The sequence below is a fragment of the Phoxinus phoxinus genome, assembly GCF_949152265.1.
Source record: "Phoxinus phoxinus genome assembly, chromosome: 21".
NCBI classification, from domain to species: Eukaryota; Metazoa; Chordata; class Actinopteri; order Cypriniformes; family Leuciscidae; genus Phoxinus; species Phoxinus phoxinus.
The window spans coordinates 18,765,307-18,787,698 of NC_136896.1; the positions used below are offsets into that span (position 1 = coordinate 18,765,307).

The 22,392-nt window shown below is 41.4% G+C and overlaps 1 protein-coding gene across 1 annotated transcript in view; it reads right to left on the minus strand.

Annotated features, from left to right (window-relative positions):
• arhgap23b (Rho GTPase activating protein 23b) overlaps positions 1–22,392 on the minus strand; it is a 322,411-nt gene that overhangs the window by 97,066 nt on the left and 202,953 nt on the right. The window contains exons 3-6 of the mRNA XM_079596330.1: positions 16,654–16,678; positions 14,933–15,025; positions 14,772–14,850; positions 14,623–14,677 (exon numbers count right to left, since the gene is read on the minus strand). Of these exons, the coding sequence (XP_079452456.1) occupies positions 14,623–14,677; positions 14,772–14,850; positions 14,933–15,025; positions 16,654–16,678 (252 nt within the window). The remainder of the gene's footprint in view (positions 1–14,622; positions 14,678–14,771; positions 14,851–14,932; positions 15,026–16,653; positions 16,679–22,392) is intronic.

Here is a 22,392-nt window from a genome sequence, read left to right on the forward strand (position 1 = left end):
CTACACGCCATTGTGTTTTCAACAATGGCTTACTGTCTTCCAATCTGGTCTCTAACCACTAAGGCCATCACTGAACCGATTGCACGCCTATACTACCGAGCACTTAAGATCCACAGTAATCTTCCAAAGTGGTCTCATCACTGTAGTGCGCTCACACGCACAAATGCTTTGACTTATCAGAATTATGTAAACAGTCATGCTATTGCATTTTATTTTCAGATTCAAAACAGCTCTTCACCAGCACTCACAGTTCTTCTTCCGACAAACAATATGAGACCACTACACTTCACTAGGTCAGTCTCACAGGCACTTATCCCAGTTCCCCCATACAAAAATAACTATGGTCAGAAATCTTTTTTTTATTTTTACACAAAAATTTGGAATGACATTCCCCATCACATTCGAACATTATCATCCATTGCATATTTTAAAAAGTCATATAAACTGTTTCTACTTGATAGTCATACTTGCACACACTGACTGTTCATGTATTGTTCTTAGTATTTAATGTTTTATTTGTTTGTATCTGTCTAGTCGATAATAATGTCCAAATGTGCTGAAGATGTGATTGTGATTGTGATTGTGATCATTGTTCTATGTTGCTGCAGAACAGGAACCTGCTGTAAACCAGTTTTTAAACTGAGCCAGGCCCGTTTTATTGTAACTAAACTGTTGCTCTTAAAATTTTCCTGTATAATAAATGAAATGAAATGAATCCCCCCTCCCTCCACAGTAATCAATGCTATAAATTACTTCACCAATATACCATTTAAAATATATATAAAAAGATATGCAACAGGGACGTTTAAACGACAAACAATAAAATCAAAACCAGTTTAAGTTACGTTCATGGTTCCAGTGGCCTTAATGCATGCACGGCTTTCAAAATGTCACAAAGCGTTTTGAGATTATTTTGAATGAAATATTGAAGTTTATAATTAAGTATTTTGGCACACCGTGCCGAGTGGCGCTATCCATTGTTCTAAAGTCGGGTTCTCTTACGAGAGATACTCTCGTACTGCGTTGTCGTAGCAACGCATTGGGGAAAATCCTTTTCCACGAGAATACTGAAGCAAAAAATTATCCTTAATTTTGTATCATTGTAAAACGCATCGCCACAGCATACAGACCTAGGCTAGACAGCTCGCACGCCTATTGGCTGCTGTGCGGCATTCTGCCTGCTGTCATCGGCGCGGTCCCTGCCTCAGATGTTACGAGCATGGCGCTTGAATGAAACCTGCGTGCAGGCGCTCCGCTCCGGCGAGCGATGCTATAAAGGTGGTAAACGTGCCCGGTCCCCAGCGCCCACGTTCCCACACAAGCATCACGGTTCCTACGGAGCCCGTCCAACCCTCCCTCTCCCGCCTAAACGCTGTCGAGGGGTCGAGCGCGGACATTCTGCCCGCTGTCATCAGCGCGGCCCCGGCCTCAGATGTTGCGAGCGAGACATTTCTGTTGCAGCTCACGAAAGCCGCTGTATCGCGAGTCGATCAGAGCGCGCTTTTCACTCAGCCCCTAGCTACACGTGCAGATGCATGGGAGAAGCTTCCCAGGGTCTCAAAATGGGTGATAAACATTATAAAAGAAGGCTATTCGCTGCAGTTTCGCAGACGCCCTCGCCACCACGCGGCGCACGTCGAGACTTCGGTAGATTCGAATGTAGCACACCTACTTCGAGCCGAAATTCAGAAACTTCTGAGAAAAAGGGCTATCGAACCTTTATCTCAGGCTCAGAGCGAAGGTGGGCTATACAGCAGATACTTCCTGGTACCCAAAAAAGACGGGGGTCTCAGACCCATACTAGATCTGAGGCAACTGAACAGAACGCTTGTGAAACATCAGTTCAGGATGCTAACGACCAGAAAAATCCTCGCGCATGTTCGCAGAGGAGACTGGTTCGTGTCAGTAGATCTAAAGGACGCGTATTTTCAAATACAGATTGTGTCACGTCACAGGCAATTTTTGAGATTCGCCTTCGAGGGCCAGGCATACCAGTACAAAGTCCTGCCGTTAGGCTTGTCTCTAGCACCCCGTACATTTACGAAGTGCATGGACGCAGCACTCGCTCCCCTCAAACTGCAGGGTGTTCGAGTGCTGAACTATTTGGACGATTGGCTCATTCTAGCCCAATCTCATTCAGAGATAGTGGCGCACAGAGCCCTGCTGCTGAGTCACCTCGAGAATCTCGGTCTCACAGTAAACTGGGAAAAGAGTTCGCTATCCCCCAGACAGAATATTTATTTTCTGGGACTGGAACTGAACTCGCTGTCACAACAGCGCGCGCTGCGTATTCAGCGCACAGTCAGCTCATTCCGCTGCGGCGCTGTTCTCCCTCTAAAGAGCTTTCAAAAGATGCTAGGTCTGATGGCCTCAGCATCATCAGTACTCCAGCTGGGCCTGCTATGCATGCGCCCACTGCAGATCTGGCTCAAAGGGAGGGTGCCCTGCAAAGCATGGACCACCGGTCAACTTCGCCTCAAGGTCGATCAAGCTTGTGTTGCAGCTTTGAAACCTTGGAAGTCAAAAGACTGGTACCTTTCAGGTGTAAGCCTGGGGACTTCCTCGAGTCTGAGGGTGGTGTCTACGGACGCATCCAACGCAGGATGAGGAGCGCTGCTCGAGGGCAGACCGCTGTTTTGGCCTTTGGTCAGAGCGAGAGAAGCTCTTTCACATAAACTGCCTCGAGATGTTAGCAGTGTGCAAAGCACTCACTCGCTTTCGTCCCCTGATTATGGGCTGCCATGTACTGATACGTTCAGACAGCATGTCAGTGGTGTCATACATAAATCGCCAGGGCGGCCTCAGGTCCCTGTCGTTATACAGGCTGACCAAACGCCTTCTGATGTGGGCGCGCTGCAACCTCCTTTCACTAAGGGCGGCGCACGTGCCAGGGCACCTGAATGTTGGACCAGATGTACTGTCCAGGAACCGCGTTCCGGCAGGAGAATGGTCGTTACACCCACACACAGTACAACTGTTGTGGAAGAAATTCGGCAGAGCGGAAGTAGACCTCTTTGCGTCTCCAGAGAACGCTCACTGTCCAGAATTTTTCTCAAAAAGCAGGGACGCCCTGGCTCATCAGTGGCCGCGCCGTCCTCTATATGCTTTTCCCCCTGTCTCCCTCCTGACCCAAGTGGTGGAGAGGATCAGGGAGGAAGGATGCTCAGTGCTGCTGATAGCACCGCTATGGTTGAATCAACCCTGGTTCCCAGCTGTGATGCAGTTAGCCAGCACCGCCCCGTGGCCAGTGCCTCTAAGGAGGGATCTCCTTTCTCAAGCAAATGGTTCGATTTGGCATCCTCACCCGGAACTATGGTCCCTTCATGTGTGGGCCATCAACGGGTATCCGCTGACCTCCCTCAGGGAGTGTTAAACACGATCACACAAGCTAGAGCTCCGTCTACGCGACGGCTCTATGCGTCTAAATGGTCAGTTTTTTCTGGCTGGTGCACGTCTCGTGGCGTGTCACCGCCAGACTGCGGAGTAACCGAGGTTTTGTCCTTCTTACAGGAGCTGTTGGATAACGGGAGATCCCCTTCCACGCTCAAAGTATATGTGGCAGCTATAGCGGCTTTTTCTGAAACCGCACACGGCCAGTCCATAGGAAGGAACGATTTAGTCATTCGGTTCCTTAAAGGAGCTATGAGACTTAATCCACCCAGACCTCCCACAGTTCCCATTTGGGACCTTTCCACGGTGCTGGACGCCATGAAGGGTCCTCCTTTTGAGCCTCTTCAGGAGATTGATATGAAACACTTGTCGCTCAAGACGGTGTTTCTCCTGGCTCTCGCTTCAGTGAAGCGCGTTGGGGACTTACACGCGCTCTCAGTGAGCGCGTCGTGCATGGAGTTTGGGCCTAATGACTCCAGAGTCGTGCTCAAACCTAAGCATGGTTATGTTCCAAAATCCCTAAACACACCGTTTAGGGCGCAGGTTATTTCCCTGTCTGCCCTTCCGGTCACCGGGGACAATATGGACGAAAATTTTCTCTGCCCAGTGAGGGCGTTGAGAGCTTACGTGTCGCGCTCGTCTGTTTTCAGACAGACGGAGCAGCTTTTCATTTCGTCTAGTGGGCGTCTCAAGGGATTGGCCACTTCGAAGCAGAGCCTATCCAGATGGATAGTGGACGCTATAGCTCTAGCGTACGCATCCAAAGGCATTCAGTGCCCTTTGGGTGTTAGAGCGCACTCCACGAGAAGTATGGCTTCTTCGTGGGCTTGGTCGAGTGGGATTGCCTTACAGGATATTTGTATGGCGGCAGGCTGGGCCTCACCGTCTACATTTATCAGGTTTTATAACCTCGAGGTGCCCGCCTTACAGGCCAGGATATTATCGGTTTAATTAACCGTATTTGTTTAGACTGAGATTTCAGTCGTCGTTTTATGACATTATTATGCTGAACTGCTGAGTGCAGTCAATTTTGTGCTGATCTGCTAAGTGCAGTCAATTTTGTGAGAGATGGTGGTTAGAACCCACCTCTTTCAGGATTCTCTGTGAGTCCTACAGGTGATTATGTACTATATGAACCCCAGCTCAGTGCTCTGGGTCTATGGTGTCGGATCACTGCATACACGGCGTCTTACAGGGTGTTCCCCAATGCGTTGCTACGACAACGCAGTACGAGAGTATCTCTCGTAAGAGAACGTACTCGGTTACTAACGTAACCTCGGTTCTCTCTAGAGAGAGGAACGAGTACTGCGTTTCTTGCCGTGTATGCGCTCTGGTTGTTTTTGCTTTAAAAATCAGAGTTCATAAGCCTGTGAGCGAAATATATAGCTCTAAGCCACGCCCGTTTCGGCGGGACGTGACGCAGGAGGGCGCAACATTGGGTGTGACGTCACTCAAGGGCTCGCTCGATTGGCTTAAACATTTGCCGCACAGCAGCCAATAGAAGCGCGAGCTGTCTCGCCTAGGTATGGTGTGGCAATGCGTTTTACATTGATACAAAATTAGGTATAATTTTTTGCTTCAGTATTCTCGTGGAAAAGGATTTTCCCCAATGCGTTGCTACGACAACGCAGTACTCGTTCCTCTCTCTAGAGAGAACCGAGGTTACGTTAGTAACCGAGTACGTTTTATTCTGGCATGTTGAATTAGTGTTCGGCAGACGTGGCGGGGCGTTCATTTGGATTTATTTTTCTCATAACAGACAGCTAGGCCCTAAAAGGCTACTCCGTAGTTTTTTAGTCATACAGATCAGAGTAGAGTAGCCTACATCGTTCAAAACTGTAAACTTTTATTCATATTAGGCTAACGACAAAAGTTTATCTGTCGTCTCTGTCTCCGGGAACTGCGCGTCATAAAAATGAACCGAAAGCCACTTGCCTCCGCTCAGTCACGATAAGAAATCGCCTATGTCTAAAGCCTTTAAATGTCTAAATATTGAATAAATGTTATCTGATTAGGTAATCCGTTTGAAACCGAGAGGTGCAGAGGATCTACTCAGACATGTTTAGCTATCATGTGAGCGCTTCCCAATGATGAACGGACAAGGGTGAAAATCTCGCTATAATTAAATGTAGTCTAGGCTAGTAATCGCCCTGAATTAAATGGTAAAAACAGATCATATAATTTATTTGTCGAAATGTTGCGATATTGTTTCATATAAGTTCATAATTATTCTATAAATGTTATTTAGTTTAGCAGCAGCACGAAGCACTGTGGTTCGGAAAAAATTATAATAATTCACAAATCGCATGCACCCTGGTTGTAAGGATCCAAAGATCCCCATGGAATTTAACATTGTTCATGACAACAAATGAACATGCGTTTGTATTTAGGTTTGCTTGGAAAAAGCTGGCCCAAACCGAGGTAGCGTTTTATTTCTTCAATTATTGAAATAATTAAATGTTTAGTAATAAACTTATATGACAGAAATATTAGCCTACTGGCCTACATGTATCCTAAATAATTAAATTATTTAATTATCAACACTTTACTAGCCTAATGCTAATGTCTAGAATTAAGTGTGAATTGCGAATTCTCTTTGTTTTAAGTCGGTCTCAAACTCAGATCGCCTGTGGGGGGTTGGGGGTTCAGGAGGTGTTAATATTCTGTCTTTCATATGCAGAGTGATGACCAGGCAAAGGCAAAATACTTTTAAAGATAAATCTCTCGATGTGTCCAAATGTAGGCCCTTAAATTATAAATATTGTAGTTTTATGTAATGTATTTAAAGGGGTTTCACACACACTTTCAGTTGAAGTGTTCAATCCATTTGTTTCAACTAGTTTTGTAGAATTTTAACATGTTTGAGCAGTGTGTTTGTCAATAATCTGGCATTATCTAAACATGAACTATCGACGAAACGAGTTCTTGCCAACTAAACGGATGCAAGTGAGCAGCAGATGAGCTCTTTTATTCGCGATCCACCTCGTTTTATTGTAGCCTATGGTGAATTCAACAAGGCATTCTGTGTCTTTGAAGCAACAAAGGCTAAATCATTTGTTACAGTTTTTTTCGTGATTTGTATGGATGACACACAGCGACATACAGTATTATCAGCTGTAGCCTATGATGGGTCGAGAGAGACCCGGCGCGCGCAGCGCAGGGAGACTAAATAAGCTAAAATAAAAGAGATCCAGCGCGAGAGGGAAGCAAAGAAAAACGCATGATCTTCATTTATGTTGCTTTGAACTATTTTCGTTTTGTAGACTAGCCTACTGTTTTAATAGTTTATTTAGCTGCAGTTTCTTTGGCAATACAGATTTAAAATGTCGCAAGAATAAGATTCTGTTTCTTACTTAGAAAATAAACGCAATGCAACCCTGTTTTAAATAAATAAACTGCCCCCGACACTATTTAAACCTTGAAATGTCCAGGATCTGTTTTTAAAATTTTCTTCCTTTGCTATGGCGGGTATCAGTCATCTCAATTTCGTGGATGATTCACAAAACAATAATTTAGCCGATTAAAGACTAGCTTCATCATTTTCATTTTCTGACGCGATCGGCTGATAATCTTCCTTCATCAGTTTTCTCGTCTGTGCAGCGGCTCTACTGGAATGCAGCAAATTTATGTTGTAATGTGCCATTGCTAATTAAACAAAACGCTTGACTTTAATAAACAGTTAGGCTACCTATCTAAGCATCAAGAATGGTAAAACATTTAACGCTGTCAGCTAAGGCTAATGAGATTCGATCTCAGGTCGCTTGAAGTTCCGTGAAGCTTGTGCTGTTGCGTTGTCCACTGAGCTATCATTGGACCGCTGTTAACATCACGTCTTGCTCTTGCAAAGCCTCATTGATGTAGCCTAATATTTTTCTATTGCAATTTTTTATGTTGAAATGTTTTCATTATTTATTAAATGTATTACATTTAATTTCAGTCTTGTGATTATATGAATTCATTTAACTACATGTTTCACTTGAATTGATCTGCTAGTACCACATTTCAATCACTCTCAATGAGCCGCTACGCGGCGGCAGATTACGCAATAGAGAGAATAAACTGACACTTTTCAAAGTCTGCGATTGTAGCGCCTCTTAGCGGTCAAAGGCAGCAAATACACACCCGCAGTTTTACCACCGCGGGAACGGTGGTAGTACCATCTGTATACGACAGTATAAACACAGTCTTAAAGCTGTTTTCTCTACGGATGGGATAGTCATGCAAAAGATTCCCACTACATCAAGAAAGACTAGCCACTCCAACAGTCAAGTTTTCAGCATCCACCACTTGTTGAAACAAGGAAGAATACCACCCTTACACATCAAGCTGGGTCTGATGAAGAACTTTGTAAAGGCAGCGGACAAGACAAAAGCTTTCAAATACCTCTGTGGAAACTTTCCAAAGTTAAGTGAAGCTAAGATAAAGGAAGGTGTCTTTGTTGGTCCTCAGATTCATGATCTTCTTTGTGATGATGCATTTGACCATTCCTTGTGTGGCAAGGAAAAGACTGCATGGAAAGCTTTCAGTGAGAGGCAATACATTTTCTCGCTGACATTTACACTTTGTTGATGGGAAACCACCTTAAAGGGCACCTATTATAACATTTAAAATGTTCCTAATGTTGTTTAGGGAGTCCCCAACAACAGTTTTACGTGCATGCAATGTCAAAAAACACTTTTGTTTTCGTATAATATGCATTTATTTTTACCTGATTTTCTCACCGACTCCCAAATGATTCGTTCAACGACTCGTTTTTCCAAACCCCTCCTTTGCGCGACGCTAATCTGCGTTGATTGGTCAGATGACCCAGCAGTGTTTACAGAGATAATACTTATCGTTTAACACGGAGTACAATTATGCTTTTATCAATTAAATCGTGTTATAATAATGATTATAGTCCACTGCTTTGTAGTTTGTAGTAAAAAACTAAAAATAAGATAAATAATTTAATGTTACGTTAGCGAGCATAGCCCAGAGTTCATATTGTAAAAGCACAATCAGTCTTTGTTTGCATTAGCCCGATGCATAAACATAACGTTTAAAAAAAATAAAAATAAAAATGCAGTTACGTTACTATGAGGTATTATTCTATTCTTTAAGACAACTCCGAAAACAACGACAAACACTTCACATATCTCAATACAATTGTCATTGAAGACCTATAGCTAAACGGTGCTTACACAACAAACAAAATAATTATTAATCATGCTACATAAAACATAAAAGCAACAATTATTAATAACACTTACATATTGTGATACGGAGGAGGAAGCTGATGCAAATACACTTGGAACTGAACCTTCCTTCAATATCAGCCGGCTCGCGAATCCAAGTTTGATTGCATTTAAAAAGCAATCGTCTTCAAAATGGCGCGAACAAAGCACAAGGCTCGGACTATACTTCTGTGGTATAGTTGTATATATGAATTGTAGCCACTTAGTCTTCAAATGCTCCTCCTTGGGCAGATGAAAAAAGTTGGCTTTTGAGTCGCACTTCAGAACACAGCGTCTCGTCGCCATGATATTTTCCCTGATCTTGGAGCGCAATAAGTGGGCGTATCGTATTCAAATAACTTGACAAGTTGACGTCATCTAGTCAGAGAAAAAGCTTCGGTCTTCTAACGATTCATAAAAATGACTCAGAGTCGACTCTTACTTTTGAAAGACAATAACTTTATATACGGTGCACTTTCATATTTCAAACTTTGCAGGATGTTTTTGTTCACTTAGATCTATGTTACACACTACATGAAAGGTACATTTCTAAATTCCATAATAGGTGCCCTTTAAAGCATACAAAAGACTTGGGGCCTCATTTATAAAAAGCGCATGCACACAGATTTCATCTTTGAGTGCGTGTACGCTAAAATCCACACCAACGTTCATATTTATTTAAACAGCCTTTGACGTAGAAAAGTGCTTAGCATCACGTCAGGACTGCAGGTATTTGAAAATCTAAGCAATTCTTGCCACTCGCCATTCTCAAGATAAGGAATTTGATGTTGACTGGTACTCTGTTATATGTTAATGACATTAATTAGGCAATGTTTACAAAGTGGAGATCGGAAACATCTGTGATCTGTGCACAATTTCAAAATCATTTGTGATTTGTTACTTTTACTTTTGGAAGAGAGGCATACCTTCATTCTCTAAATCACACGTGCACACATTTGAAAAAACGATCGTAAGATAAAATGCAGGGCGATCTCTACGCAACATTTAAAAAATGAGCCTTGGCTGCAACATGTTACTAATGATACATTTTTTGCACTCTCATCTAGATTTTTTTTCACCGAATTCCGGAGCAGTGAGCGACGAGCACGGCAAGTGATTTCTCCAGGACAATGGAGTAACGCTATCAGTTAGGGATGTCCCGATCAGGTTTTTTTGCCCTCGAGTCCGAGTCCGAGTCATTTGATTTTGAGTATCTACCGATACAGAGTCCCGATCCGATACTTCTATAATACGTACATAAAAAAAGAATAAAGAAGAGCGAAAAAAACAGATCCAGCATGTTCCTTATTTTTTATTTAATTCACCTTATTTTAACATTCAACAACTCTGTTAACAAACAGAGCACTTCTGTGAGGTAGCTTAAACAATCAAGTAATAAATAACATAAATTCTTCACTTTTGGTGATGTCAACAAAGTGATGTCATGCCGCACGCGTTGCTATTTCTGTGTGGAGTCAAAAGGGTCTAACTCTGTGCCATCGCATAACTATAGATGTGTTAAAAAATAATGAGAATATATATACATTACATATATATCCGAGTCCTGATCGGGAGGTAACGTCCGTTTCCGATCGAGTCTGAAACCACGTGATCGGGCCCGATTTCCGATCACGTGATCGGATCTGGACATCCCTACTATCAGTACAAATAGAGCCCATCAATGCTTGCAGACTATTGCTAGACAGTGACAGGAGATGCTCCAATTAGTGAATAGATAATGAGAGCCAGGAAGTGCAGAGTAGACACTGAAGGACTAAACTATGTACATAACAGCCTAGTTTTTTGCCTTTGTTTCACAATGAATTTCATTTTTGCTGATTTACAGATGGTACTCAACCAGAATAATACTTTTACCGCCGCCGTTCCCGCGGTGGTAAAATTGCGGGTGTGCATTTGCTGCCTTTGACCGCTAAGAGGCGCTACAATCGCAGACTTTGAAAAGTGTCAGTTTATTCTCTCTATTCAATCTGAGAGTGATTGAAATGTGGTACTAGCAGATCAATTCAAGTGAAACATGTAGTTAAACGAATTCATATAACCACAAGACTGAAATTAAATGTAATACATTTAATAAATAATGAAAAATTTCAACACAAAACATTGCAATAGAAAAATATTAGGCTACATCAATGAGGCTTTGTAAGAGCATAATACGTGATCTTAACAGCGGTTCGATGATAGCTCTGTGGACAACGCAACAGCATGAGCATCACGGAGCTTCAAGCGATGCGAGATCGAATCTCATTAGCTTTGGCTGACAGCGTTACATGTTTTACCATTCTTGATGCTTAGATAGGTAACTGTTTATTGAAGTCAAGCGTTTTGTTTAATTATCAATGGCACATTACAACATAAATTTGCTACATTCCTGTAGAGCCGCTGCACAGACGACAAAAACTGATGAAGGAAGATTATCAGCCGATCGCGTCTGAAAATGACGAAGCTATCTTTAATCTGCTAAATTATTGTTTTGTGAATCATTCACGAAATTGAGATGACTGATATTGATACCCGCCATAGCAAAGAACAGATCCTGGACATTTCAAGGTTTAAATAAAGTGTCGGGGGCAGTTTATTTATTTAAAACAGGGTTGCATCGAGTTAGAGTTTATTTTCTAAGTAAGAAACAGAATCTTATTCTTGCGACATTTCAAATGTGTATTGCCAAAGAAATTGCAGCTAAATAAACAATTAAAACAGTAGGCCAGTCTACAAAACAAAAATAGTTCAAACTAAGCAACATAAATTAAGATCATGCAATTTTCTTTGCTTCTCTCTTGCGCTGGATCTCTTTTATTTTAGTTTATTTAGTCTCCCTGCACTGCGCGCGTCGGGTCTCTCTCGAAATTAAACATTTCAGGGTTAAAACCCATCATACAGCTGATAATACTGTAGCCTAGTATGTCGCTGTGTGTCATCCATACAGAGCCTTGCTTCAAAGAAACAGAATGCCTGGTTGAATTCACCGTATATTAAAACAAGGTGGATCGCGAATAAAAGAGCTCTGTATCTGCTGCTCACTTGCATTCGTTTAGTTGGCAAGAACGCGTTTCGTCGATAGTTCATGTTTAGATAATGCCAGATTGTTGACAAACACACTGCTCAAACATGTTAAAATTCTACAAAACCAGTTGAAACAAATGGATTGAACACTTCAACTGAAAGAGTATGTGTGAAACCCTTTAAATACAATACATAAAACTACAATATTTATAATTTAAGGGCCTACATTTGGACACATCGAAAGATTTATCTTTAAAAGTATTTTGCCTACATTAACACCTCCTGAACCCCCAACCCCCCACAGGCGATCTGAGTTTGAGACCGACTTAAAACAAAGAGAAGTCGCAATTAATAGACATTAGCATTAGGCTAGTAAAGTGTTGATAATGAAAGAATTTAAAGGGGTCATGACATGAGAAACCAAATTTGCCTTGATCTTTTGGTAAGAGGTCTTTGTACCATTTAAACGTCCTGCAAGTTTCATAGCTTAAGACGGCCTCCCCATTATAAACGAATCATTTATTTAATCAAGCTCGAAATACAGCTCGTTTTGGATCCATGGTAAGAAGTGACGTCACGGTACGAAGTGACGTACCAGCGTTTGCATAATGACCGCCTCCAGCACAAGACAGCTACGCTTTAAGCGCAAGGCAACTACGCTCATTTCGTATCGTTGTCGCGCCCCCAAGTGTTCAGTCGACGGACAGCGAGTGTGGGTCTGTGTACAGGGATATTACGATGCCGCTACATGTAGGCTAGTAGGCTAATATTTCTGTCATAAAAGTTTATTACTAAACATTTAATTATTTCAATAATTGAAGAAATAAAACGCTACCTCGGTTTGGGCCAGCTTTTTCCAAGCAAACCTAAATACAAACGCATGTTCATTTGTTCAAACGCATATTCATTTGTTGTCATGAATACAATGTTCAACTCAATTTTAAACTCCACGGGGATCTTTGGATCCTTACAACCAGGGTGCGCGATTTGTGAATTAGGCCTATTTTTATTTTTTTCCGAACCACAGTGCTTCGTGCTGCTGCTAAACTAAATTACATTTATAGAATAATTATGAACTTAAATTAAACAATATCGCAACATTTCGACAAATAAATTATCTGATCTGTTTTTACAATTTAATTCAGGGCGATTTAGCCTAGACTACATTTAATTATAGCGAGATTTTCACCCTTGTCCGTTCATCATTGGGAAGCGCTCACATGATAGCTAAACATGTCTGAGTAGATCCTCTGCACCTCTCGGTTTTATACTTAATACCTAATCAGATAACATTTATTAAATATTTAGACATTTAAAGGCTTTAGACATAGCCGATTTCTTATCGTGACTGAGCGGAGCCAAGTGGCTTTCGGTTCATTTTTGTGACGCGCAGTTCCCGGAGACAGAGACGATAAACTTTTGTCGTTAGCCTAATATGAATAAAAGTTTACAGTTTTGACCGATGTAGGCTACTCTACTCTGATCTGTATGACTAAAAAACTACGGAGTAGCCTATGAAGTTATTTGAGCTGTTATGAGAAAAATAAATCCAAATGAACGCGCCGCCGCGTCTGCCGAACACTACTTCAACATGCCAGAATAAAACCCGACTTTAGAACAATAGCGCCACTCGGCGTGGTGTGCCAAAATACTTAATTATAAACTTCAATATTTCATTCAAAATAATCTCAAAACGCTTTGTGACATTTTGATAGCCGTGCTTGCATTAAGGCCACTGGAACCATGAACGTAACTGAAACTGGTTCTGACTTTACTGTTTGTCGCTTAAACGTGCCTGTTGCATAGCCTATCTTTATTTGATATATTTTATATGGTCTATTGGTGAAGTAATTTATAGCATTGATTACTGTGGAGGGAGGGGGGGGGGGGGGGGATTGAAATAATTCAGCAGAAGCAGGGATGTTTAGATCAGAAGGAAATCCCCGTCCCCCCTGGCAAATCGCACCTTGCTTAAAACCATGTTTTTACAAACTCTTTATAAGCTAGGAACCAAAAAAAAAAAAAAAGGCTATCCTGTATAAAAAAAAATATTTTGTTTGTTTGATTGTCTGCATTAATAATAGGCTATGACATGCATTAATAGGCTAATATAAAATGTACAATAGTCTATGTTTGTTCGGGATTCGAACCCATATCATCCAAATGATCGATACGTAAGTTCTACCACTCGGCCATGAATTTACTGACTAAAAATGCCCGGTTTCTCCAGTCTTCTCCAGAGAAGCGTTTATCATTCGTCTCATTCCTCAATAGAATAGTAAACAAATAATCAGCTTCATTGCACCTAATTTATTTTTGTTTGTTATTTTTGTTATTATTATTATTATTATTATTTATCACGCTGCTCCCAACAGGCAATAGGCTTATGCACCGACGTCTATGCGTAGGCAGGCTACAATATGAAATAAAGGCTATATTGTTCTCGTCTCTATTTTTAAATTATGATTCTATTTTTCTGTCCTAAACAATGTTCTATAGTAGCCTATTTCATCTGTTAATTGACATTAACCCCGCTTACATTTCAAAATACGGCAATAGCTGCTGTTTTGCACAATGTCCCTCTGCGCCACCTGGCGGTCATTTCGCGAATGACTTTGAAATGCGACTGGATTATTTTTACCGCGGTAGTTTTGCCGCGGTGGCTGGCGCGGCGGTAATAGGCATTCTGGTTGAGTACCATCTGTATAAAGTGTTACATAAACAGGACAGGTGACAGGTAATACACATATAGATGTAAAATGAAAAAAAAACTTACAATATCTTGAAAACAGTAACCAAATAGTTGTTTTAATATTCATATTTGAATTTAGCACATCAAAATACATAAATAGCACATTTTATCTCTGAAGCAGACAATTTCTTAAAAATTGTAGACCAGTGTTATTAAATTGTATGTATAGATGTATGTGGGTATTAATAAAATAAAGGGTGTAGAAACAGAGGAAGAAAGAAGAAATGTCATACTCATACTTACCAACTGTAGCACATCCTCATCTTTAGGCATGATGGACAACTCCAGCACATTCTCACTAAATACAAATGAATGCAATTTAATACACTGTAGACATGAATCCACTTGTAAATATAAGCTCATTCATTAATATCTTTTTAAAGTAGCCTCACCTATTTTGAATCAGTGCTATGACCTGAGAATAAGTTTTCCCTAGAACACTTTCTCCATTTACCTTCACCAGCCTGTCTCCTAAACACAAACACACACACTTATATTGGTTGCTGTTAAAGTGAACAGTCAAAGGGCATTACACCATAACATGTTCCCCTACCTGTGCACAGGCCTGCCTGATGGGCTGGGCCTTTCTCTTTCACATTCTTCACAAAAATGGTGTCCATTGGCTCTAGACGAGACGTTTGACCTCCTGAGGAAGATCATATAACAACTATAAATGCATTCACAGCTGAAATATTACAAAATGTGATGTCCCTGTTGGCCGTCATTTGTGTGTGTGTGTGTGTGGTTTTTTTTTTTTTTTTTTGGGGTGAGTGTCTGTGTAGCTCATAGATGACTGGCTGACTAATGCGTGATTAGGAACACAGGTGTGCAAGGTTTCCCCTCACTATTTAAGTGTCGTCTTTCCCTCAGAGTGCATGTTCCATCATAGTTTGGGATTCCATGTCGATACTTTTGGAATACGTTACCTTTTAATATTAGATTAGCTCCTTCCTTGCCTGTTTTTTAAATCTAGGCTAAAACCTATCTTTTTGATTTGGCATATGGCTAAGGATGAAATGTATTGTATTTGTATGGTGTCTTTATTTTATCTTTTGTATTTGATGTTAAGCACACTGGTCAACTGGTGTTGTGGTTAGTAGTGCTATATAAATAAAATTGACATTGACATTGACTTTGGGATCACAACAAATGGCGCCTCATCCTAAATTTTCGCAGATTTTGTTTTGACTTTTTTTCTGAAGATGTGTTATCTGTGTGTTGTTGTTTGTTATTAATATTTTTGGTGCCAATAAGTATTAACTTTCTATGTTTATTTGCGATTACGTTTTAATTAGTTTGAACTGTTGTAAGATAGACCTGGCAACAGGTTTGAAAATTTGATTGAATTTGAATAAGATTATTAAGAGAGACAAGTATACATTGAATTAGTAGATTGAAGGGTATTAATCGGATGTATCGTTACAGCAGTAGTAAAGGGTTTTGATTTTGAGCTCTGGGGATTAACTTCGTTGATAGGATTAAGCTGCATGATCTTTATTGGCATGTTGAATTGAATATTCTGTTTGAATTTGTTATTTTCAAGCAGAACAGTGGTTAGACCTGGAAACCGCTGGTTGTTCTTCTTGATTTGCGGTATAAGTTGCATAAAAACGTTTGTACGCTTGAAGAGTAGGGTCTTATTTAGATTTATGTATAAGGGAGGGTTGGAAGTTTAATCTACAGGGCATATTTTTCCATTCGTTATATTACAGCTGTGAAGGTAAGGACTTGCTACTTAATTATAGAGTTGTTTCTGAAATATAGAATTGTTCATTGGAAATCGTGTTATTATTAAAGGTCATCTGTCAAAATAAACAAATTTGTTTAATGTCTTTTTGATCAGGTGTTAAATCTGTTATCAAAGGATCAGCTGACTGAAGTTGTGACACATTATGGTATTGGCCTCTCTACAAATGATTAAAAACTGAGAGAGAAAATTCTAACAGGTTTGAGATTAGCTCTCATAAATAAGGGGGGTTTATCTTCTGTTGTAATGCTGTCTTTTGAGCAACAAAAAGAACTAGCCCTTCTCAGTTCCAGATGGAGTTGGAAAAAACAAAAATTAAAACAACTGTGCAATAATCTTTAGAAAAAAGAAAATTTGTCCATCAGCAATAGCATCTTGACCTTATGAAAGAAGGTAAAGTTCAAACTTTGTTGAGTGACAAAATGTCGGGTGATCCACCTCCTAACTTTAATCTTTCGGGATAACAAACATAAATATATATATTTTTTAAAAAGCAGACCAATATTTCAAGGTTTATAGCCACTTACCTTTGCCATTGCCATTTTCCTGGTTCTGGAGGGGGGGAAAAGGGAAATGTTTAAGATCAGTTAAACTGCTGAAGACTGTATTTGTAACATGTCCTACACAGTCCCCAAAAGTTCAATGAAGCTGGTTGGTAGGAGATTAGCAGAGGCTTTCTTATTGAATGAAGCATTTATATAGTGCTTTCATATGTACTACTGTACACCCAAAGCACTTTACAATCATATCAGGGAATCTCTCCTCAACCACCACCAGTGTGCAGCATCCACTTGGATGATGTGATGACGGCCACAGTACAACGGCGCCAGTGCGCTCACCACACACCAGCTATAGGTGGAGAGGATAGAGAGGGATCGAGCCAATTCAATGGATGGGGATTAATAGGAGGCCATGATTGGCAAGGGCCAGTGGATTGAATTTGGCCAGGACATCGGTGTTACACCCCTACCCCTAATACGAGAAGTGCCATGGGATTTTTAATGACCACAGAGAGTTAGGACCTAGGTTTAACGTCTCATTTATTCAAAGTAACTTACTGACCACATAGTATGGTACATTTTAAACAGGCTTTCTGAGTGGTTGCTGAGCTTTTGCTTACTGGCCCAAATAAAATAAAATAAAAGAGCATCTATATGAAATTCTGGATGCTAGCTTTGGGCCTAACTACTTTAAATGTAAATCAATGGGATTTTTTTGCCAGTTTTATAGTAAAACCATAAGTATGATGGATCAAAAATGTAACAATACACTTCAACTCAAAAAATCTGCATTCATACTTGTAGGACAAATGTCCTTTCTCTGCCAGAAACCGCCTTAGTTCCTCCTCCCCCCTCACTATACTTGATGGAGGAACGGCGAAGTGTTACGATGCTATCCCTCCAGGGGAGCGGTCTGTCGCGATGCAACTGTGTCCAGCCTCTTGGAAGGGTGATCCTCGTCTCCCAACTAAGGCCTGTAAGTTCTTGTCCGTTCTCACGAGCAAGGCTTACAAAGCCTGTGGGTAAGTCGCTTACTCTCTTCATGTCGCCCAGAACCAGACAGAGGCGATCCGGCACATCCTGCCCCGGCGGCCCGTTGATGCCTCCACCCGTCCGCCGGTGGCAGATCCTCTGCCTGCTCCTCGCAGAGGGCGTCCCCCTGTCGCCATCTCCGCTCCCGCTAGGCCACAGCAGCAGCCTTCACCCAGGCTTCAGCGTGGAGCCGGCCGCAGACCAGTCCATCTTAGGCGCTGACAGGCCAGGTGGCAAGCGCAAGCACAAGCGTCCCTGAGACGGGCCACCCAGGGATGGAGGAACGAGCTCTTCGGGAGATGGTGACCGCATCACTCCCTCCCCCGGAAGAGGGCTGGGTGGAGAATCTTTGTTTTGTTTCTGTTTTTGTTCTGCCACTGGCTCCCTGGAGTCCAGTGGCACCCACATTTTCAAAGAAGAGCAAATTCCTCTTTTCCTGAGCCCCAAGAGGGGCATACTGGCAGTGTGCAACCCTGTAAAGCCTTGCCACCCCCAGCCCCCTCTTGGATCGCCAGCCGGCAGCCAGGTGTGGTTCGAGGAGCCGATTTTCGCTTTCTCACTGCCCACTGTTTCCCCCAGTGAGCCTTCTCACACAGACACTGTGCAAAGTCAGGGAGGAAGAGGAGCAGGTCTTGGACCTGGTTTCCCAAACTGATGCTCCTTTCGACAGCCCCTCCCTGGCCCATTCCTCTGAGGGAGGACCTTCTCTCTCAGGGAGGGGCACCATATGGCACCTGCGTCCAGACCTCTGGAAACTCCATGTGTGGTCCCTAGATGGGACGTGGAGGTTCTAGCTGATCTACCACAAGCTGTCGTAGATACCATCACTTCTGCAAAAGCACCCTCTACGAGGTATTGCTGCCTGCCTCGCTGTGACTGCTGCTGCTGTGAGTTTGTTTGCTGCGTCTAAGCCTCGTATTAGCTTCGTATTTCTTTGTTTTGAACCATCATTTATTATCGTTTCTAGTTGTTTATACTACTAAATACAGCTTACCCAACATCTCAGATTAACCTGACATTGCTAGCTTCCGTTATTGTCAGCACAACACGCTAACTCGCTAGCCTTTTAACGCACCACCCGTGCGCTCAGTTATTTATTTTTCTCTCTCGCGCCCGCGCCTTTGAGTTCATAAAAGCCCAGGTGAGTAAGAATCAGTCAACAAACACGGTGAGTAATGTCTTCTCCTGTTATTGTCACCTGCACTTCATGTCACATGTTTACCATAGCCTTCTCTGTCAGCAATATAGGATTTATATGTGATAAATGCAAGGAGACAGTCAGGCTGACGGATGGGTGACAGTGAGAGATCGCTCTAGTCGCGGATCAAAAAACCACTTTTCCGTTCCGATAACAAATCGATTTGCCCCGCTCAGTGAAACACCCACTGAGAATTATTCTGATTGTGCCCTAGTTATTGGCGATTCTATTACACGGAACGTGAAAATAGAGACACCAGCCACCATAGTCACATGTTTGCCGGGAGCCAGAGCGCCTGACATCAAAGCAAATTTGAAAGTGCTGGCTAATGTTAAACGTAAATTCTCTAAGATTATTATTCACGTCGGCACTAATGATGTTCGACTCCGCCAGTCGGAGATCACCAAAATTAATATTAAAGAGGTGTGTGAACTTGCAAGTACGATGTCAAGCACTGTAATTTGCTCTGGCCCCCTTCCTGTTCGCAGGAGTGATGAGATAGTTAGTAGATTGTTCACTCAATGGCTGGCTGTCTGGGTGGTGTCCACGAAATAATATAGAATTCATAGACAATTGGAAAAGTTTTTGGGGCAAACCTGACCTGTTGGTGATGGTATTCATCCCTCCTGGGATGGTGCTGGTCTTCTCTCTATTAATTTGGCTCATAGTCTTAGAGATAAAACATGACAATCTGGGCCTCGGGTCAGGAAGCAGACAGACTGGCTTAACCGACCGTCTGCTAGCGGCCTCACGTCACCAAGGTCAGATAAATCCCATCACATAGAGACTCTTTCGATATCATCATATAGAGACTGTGTCTGTTCCCCGAACTTGGAAATCCAAAAAAACGTTCAAACCCATCTAAAGTTAAAAATGTAATTGATGTTCAACAAATAAAAAACAGATAAAATACGGATGAGCAAATGATAAAGCTTGGGTTGCTGAATATTCGATCTCTTACTTCAAAAGCGCTGATAGTTAATGATATGATGACAGATTATGACCTAGATGTGCTGTGTTTAACAGAAACCTGGCTAAAACCAAACGATTACATTGCTTTAAATGAGTCAACCCCACAAGATTACGGTTATAAACATGAACCTCGTCTGAAACGCAAAGGAGGAGGTGTTGCTGTAATTTATAGTAATATTTTCAAAACCACTAAGAAATCTAGTTGTACATATAATTATTTTGAAGTGTTGGTGCTCAATGTAAAAATATCTAGTGTAAACGATAAATCACGTTTGAAAATTCTGCTGGCTACTGTATACAGGCCACCAGGGCACCATACAGACTTTATCAAAGAATTTGCGGACTTTCTATCAGAATTAGTATTGGCTGCAGATAAAGTACTAATTGTTGGTGACTTTAATATACACATAGATAATGAAAAAGATGCATTGGGATTGGCATTTAAAGACATTGTAAACTCAATTGGAGTTAGACAACACGTGTCAGGACCTACTCATTGCCGTAATCATACTCTAGATCTAATACTATCACATGGAATAGATGTTGATGCCGTTGAAATACTGCAGCAGAGCGATGACATCTCAGATCACTATCTAGTCTCGTGTAAATTACATTTAGCCAAGGCTGCAAAGCCGACTCCGTGTTATAAACAGTGTTGGGGCTAGTTACTCAAAAAAGTAATATATTACATATTACATATTACTCTCAAAAATAGTAATGCCTTACTTTACTTTATTACTCCCTGGAGAAAGTAACTAGTTATTTTACTAGTTATATTACTAGTTAAATTTTTTTTCTTAATTACTTTATAATTGCCTGAGACGCATCAGATGGAGGGAGAACATACAAAGGAGGAGTGTTCTTAAGGGTCTTTATTACGCCAACAACAGACTGGCACTGTCTAGCACAAATAACTACAAACAACTGTACTTGTGAAATTAAGTACAAAAAACAAGTATTAATTTCCTCAATGTTTAACAAACACCGTCTGGTGCAAACAATCAATAAATTTGATTGTCAATTTATCCCATACGGAAATTAAATTATTATTATATATGCCAAACTATTTACTATTTAACTATTTATTTCAAGTCTACAGATCAAGTCTACATATCCACATTTCATTTTCGAATCTTTTATAAATAAAATGTATTATTTATTATTATTTTACCTCTTCTTGACCAGCTCATAAAAACAAAACAAATACTACACAAATTCTATTTGAAAACTGATAATTATATATATGTGACATGTATGTAAAAAACACTATAATACATACATAAAATATATGGGCTGGTTTTATATGTCAATTGTTCCATTTTCTAATAGGTTTTATATATGGGTATATATATGGTATGTATTTTATATATGTGGATATATTTCATATATGTATATTTCACATATATTACATTTCTGTATGGGATAACAAGTCTAAACTTTTTGCTGCTTGTGGGGCTGCTCGTTCATGTCACTCTGTCGCTTCGCAACGAGCTTGATGTATCCGTGCTGTCGGAAGCGGTGGAGAGCAGCTTTCTCCCCGGGCAGAGTGTGCACTTCACCGTCAAGTTATTTTCCTTCCGTTGAACATATTCAAAATAATTACTGAATCTCCACCCGTCGAAACTAGCTTTCTGTTGCTGGGAACCTTCCTCTGAAAAGAGCTTGCCGTTGTTGACGCTTCCATTTTCCCCCATCTGTCTTTGAGGGTGCCGCTCTGCGGCTGGCTGCCGGGTGTCGACCAATCGGTGATGGTAAATGATACCTTGTGCCAAACCCAGACCAATCACTGTTCCATTCACGCCCTCCCCTCACTTACAAAGCACTAAATGGTTTAGTTCCGCAGTACTTTAACGAGCTCTTAACGCATTATAGTCCTTCACGTCTACTGCGATCTCAAAATTCCGGCCAGTTAATAATACCTAGAATACCAAATTTGACTGCTGGCGGTAGATCCTTTTCCTACTTAGCACCAAAACTTTGGAACAGTCTTCCTACCATTGTCCGGGAAGCAGACACACTCTGTCAGTTCAAATCTAGACTAAAAACACATCTCTTCGGCCTAGCATACACATAACACATTATAGACTTATATAATTCAATGTTAGGCTGCATAGTTTAGAACAGCCGGGACCGGGAACACTTCCCGTAAATCCTGATGTACTTGGCACATCATAAGAAGGATGGCATCTACGCTAATATTAGTCTCTCTGTCTATCCCGAGGTTTACCGCTGTCCACCGGAACCAGGCCGTATCCAGATCTGATGAAGGACCAGCGCCAGGACACGACGACGCCGCTGACCTGAAGTGTCAACGAGTCTCTCCTCCTCTCCACTCCGACTTCAACCAACCGGACGGAACTGGACAAATACTCTGATTCATTCTGAACTTCATACACTGTTCGCTCGTTGGCCAGAGGAGAACTGGCCCCCGACTGAGCCTGGGTTCTCCCAAGGTTTTTTTCTCCATTCTGTCACCTGATGGAGTTTTGGTTCCTTGCCGCTGTTGCCTTGCCTTCTGGCTTGCTTAGTTGGGCACATTTAATATTCAACAATATTATAGATCT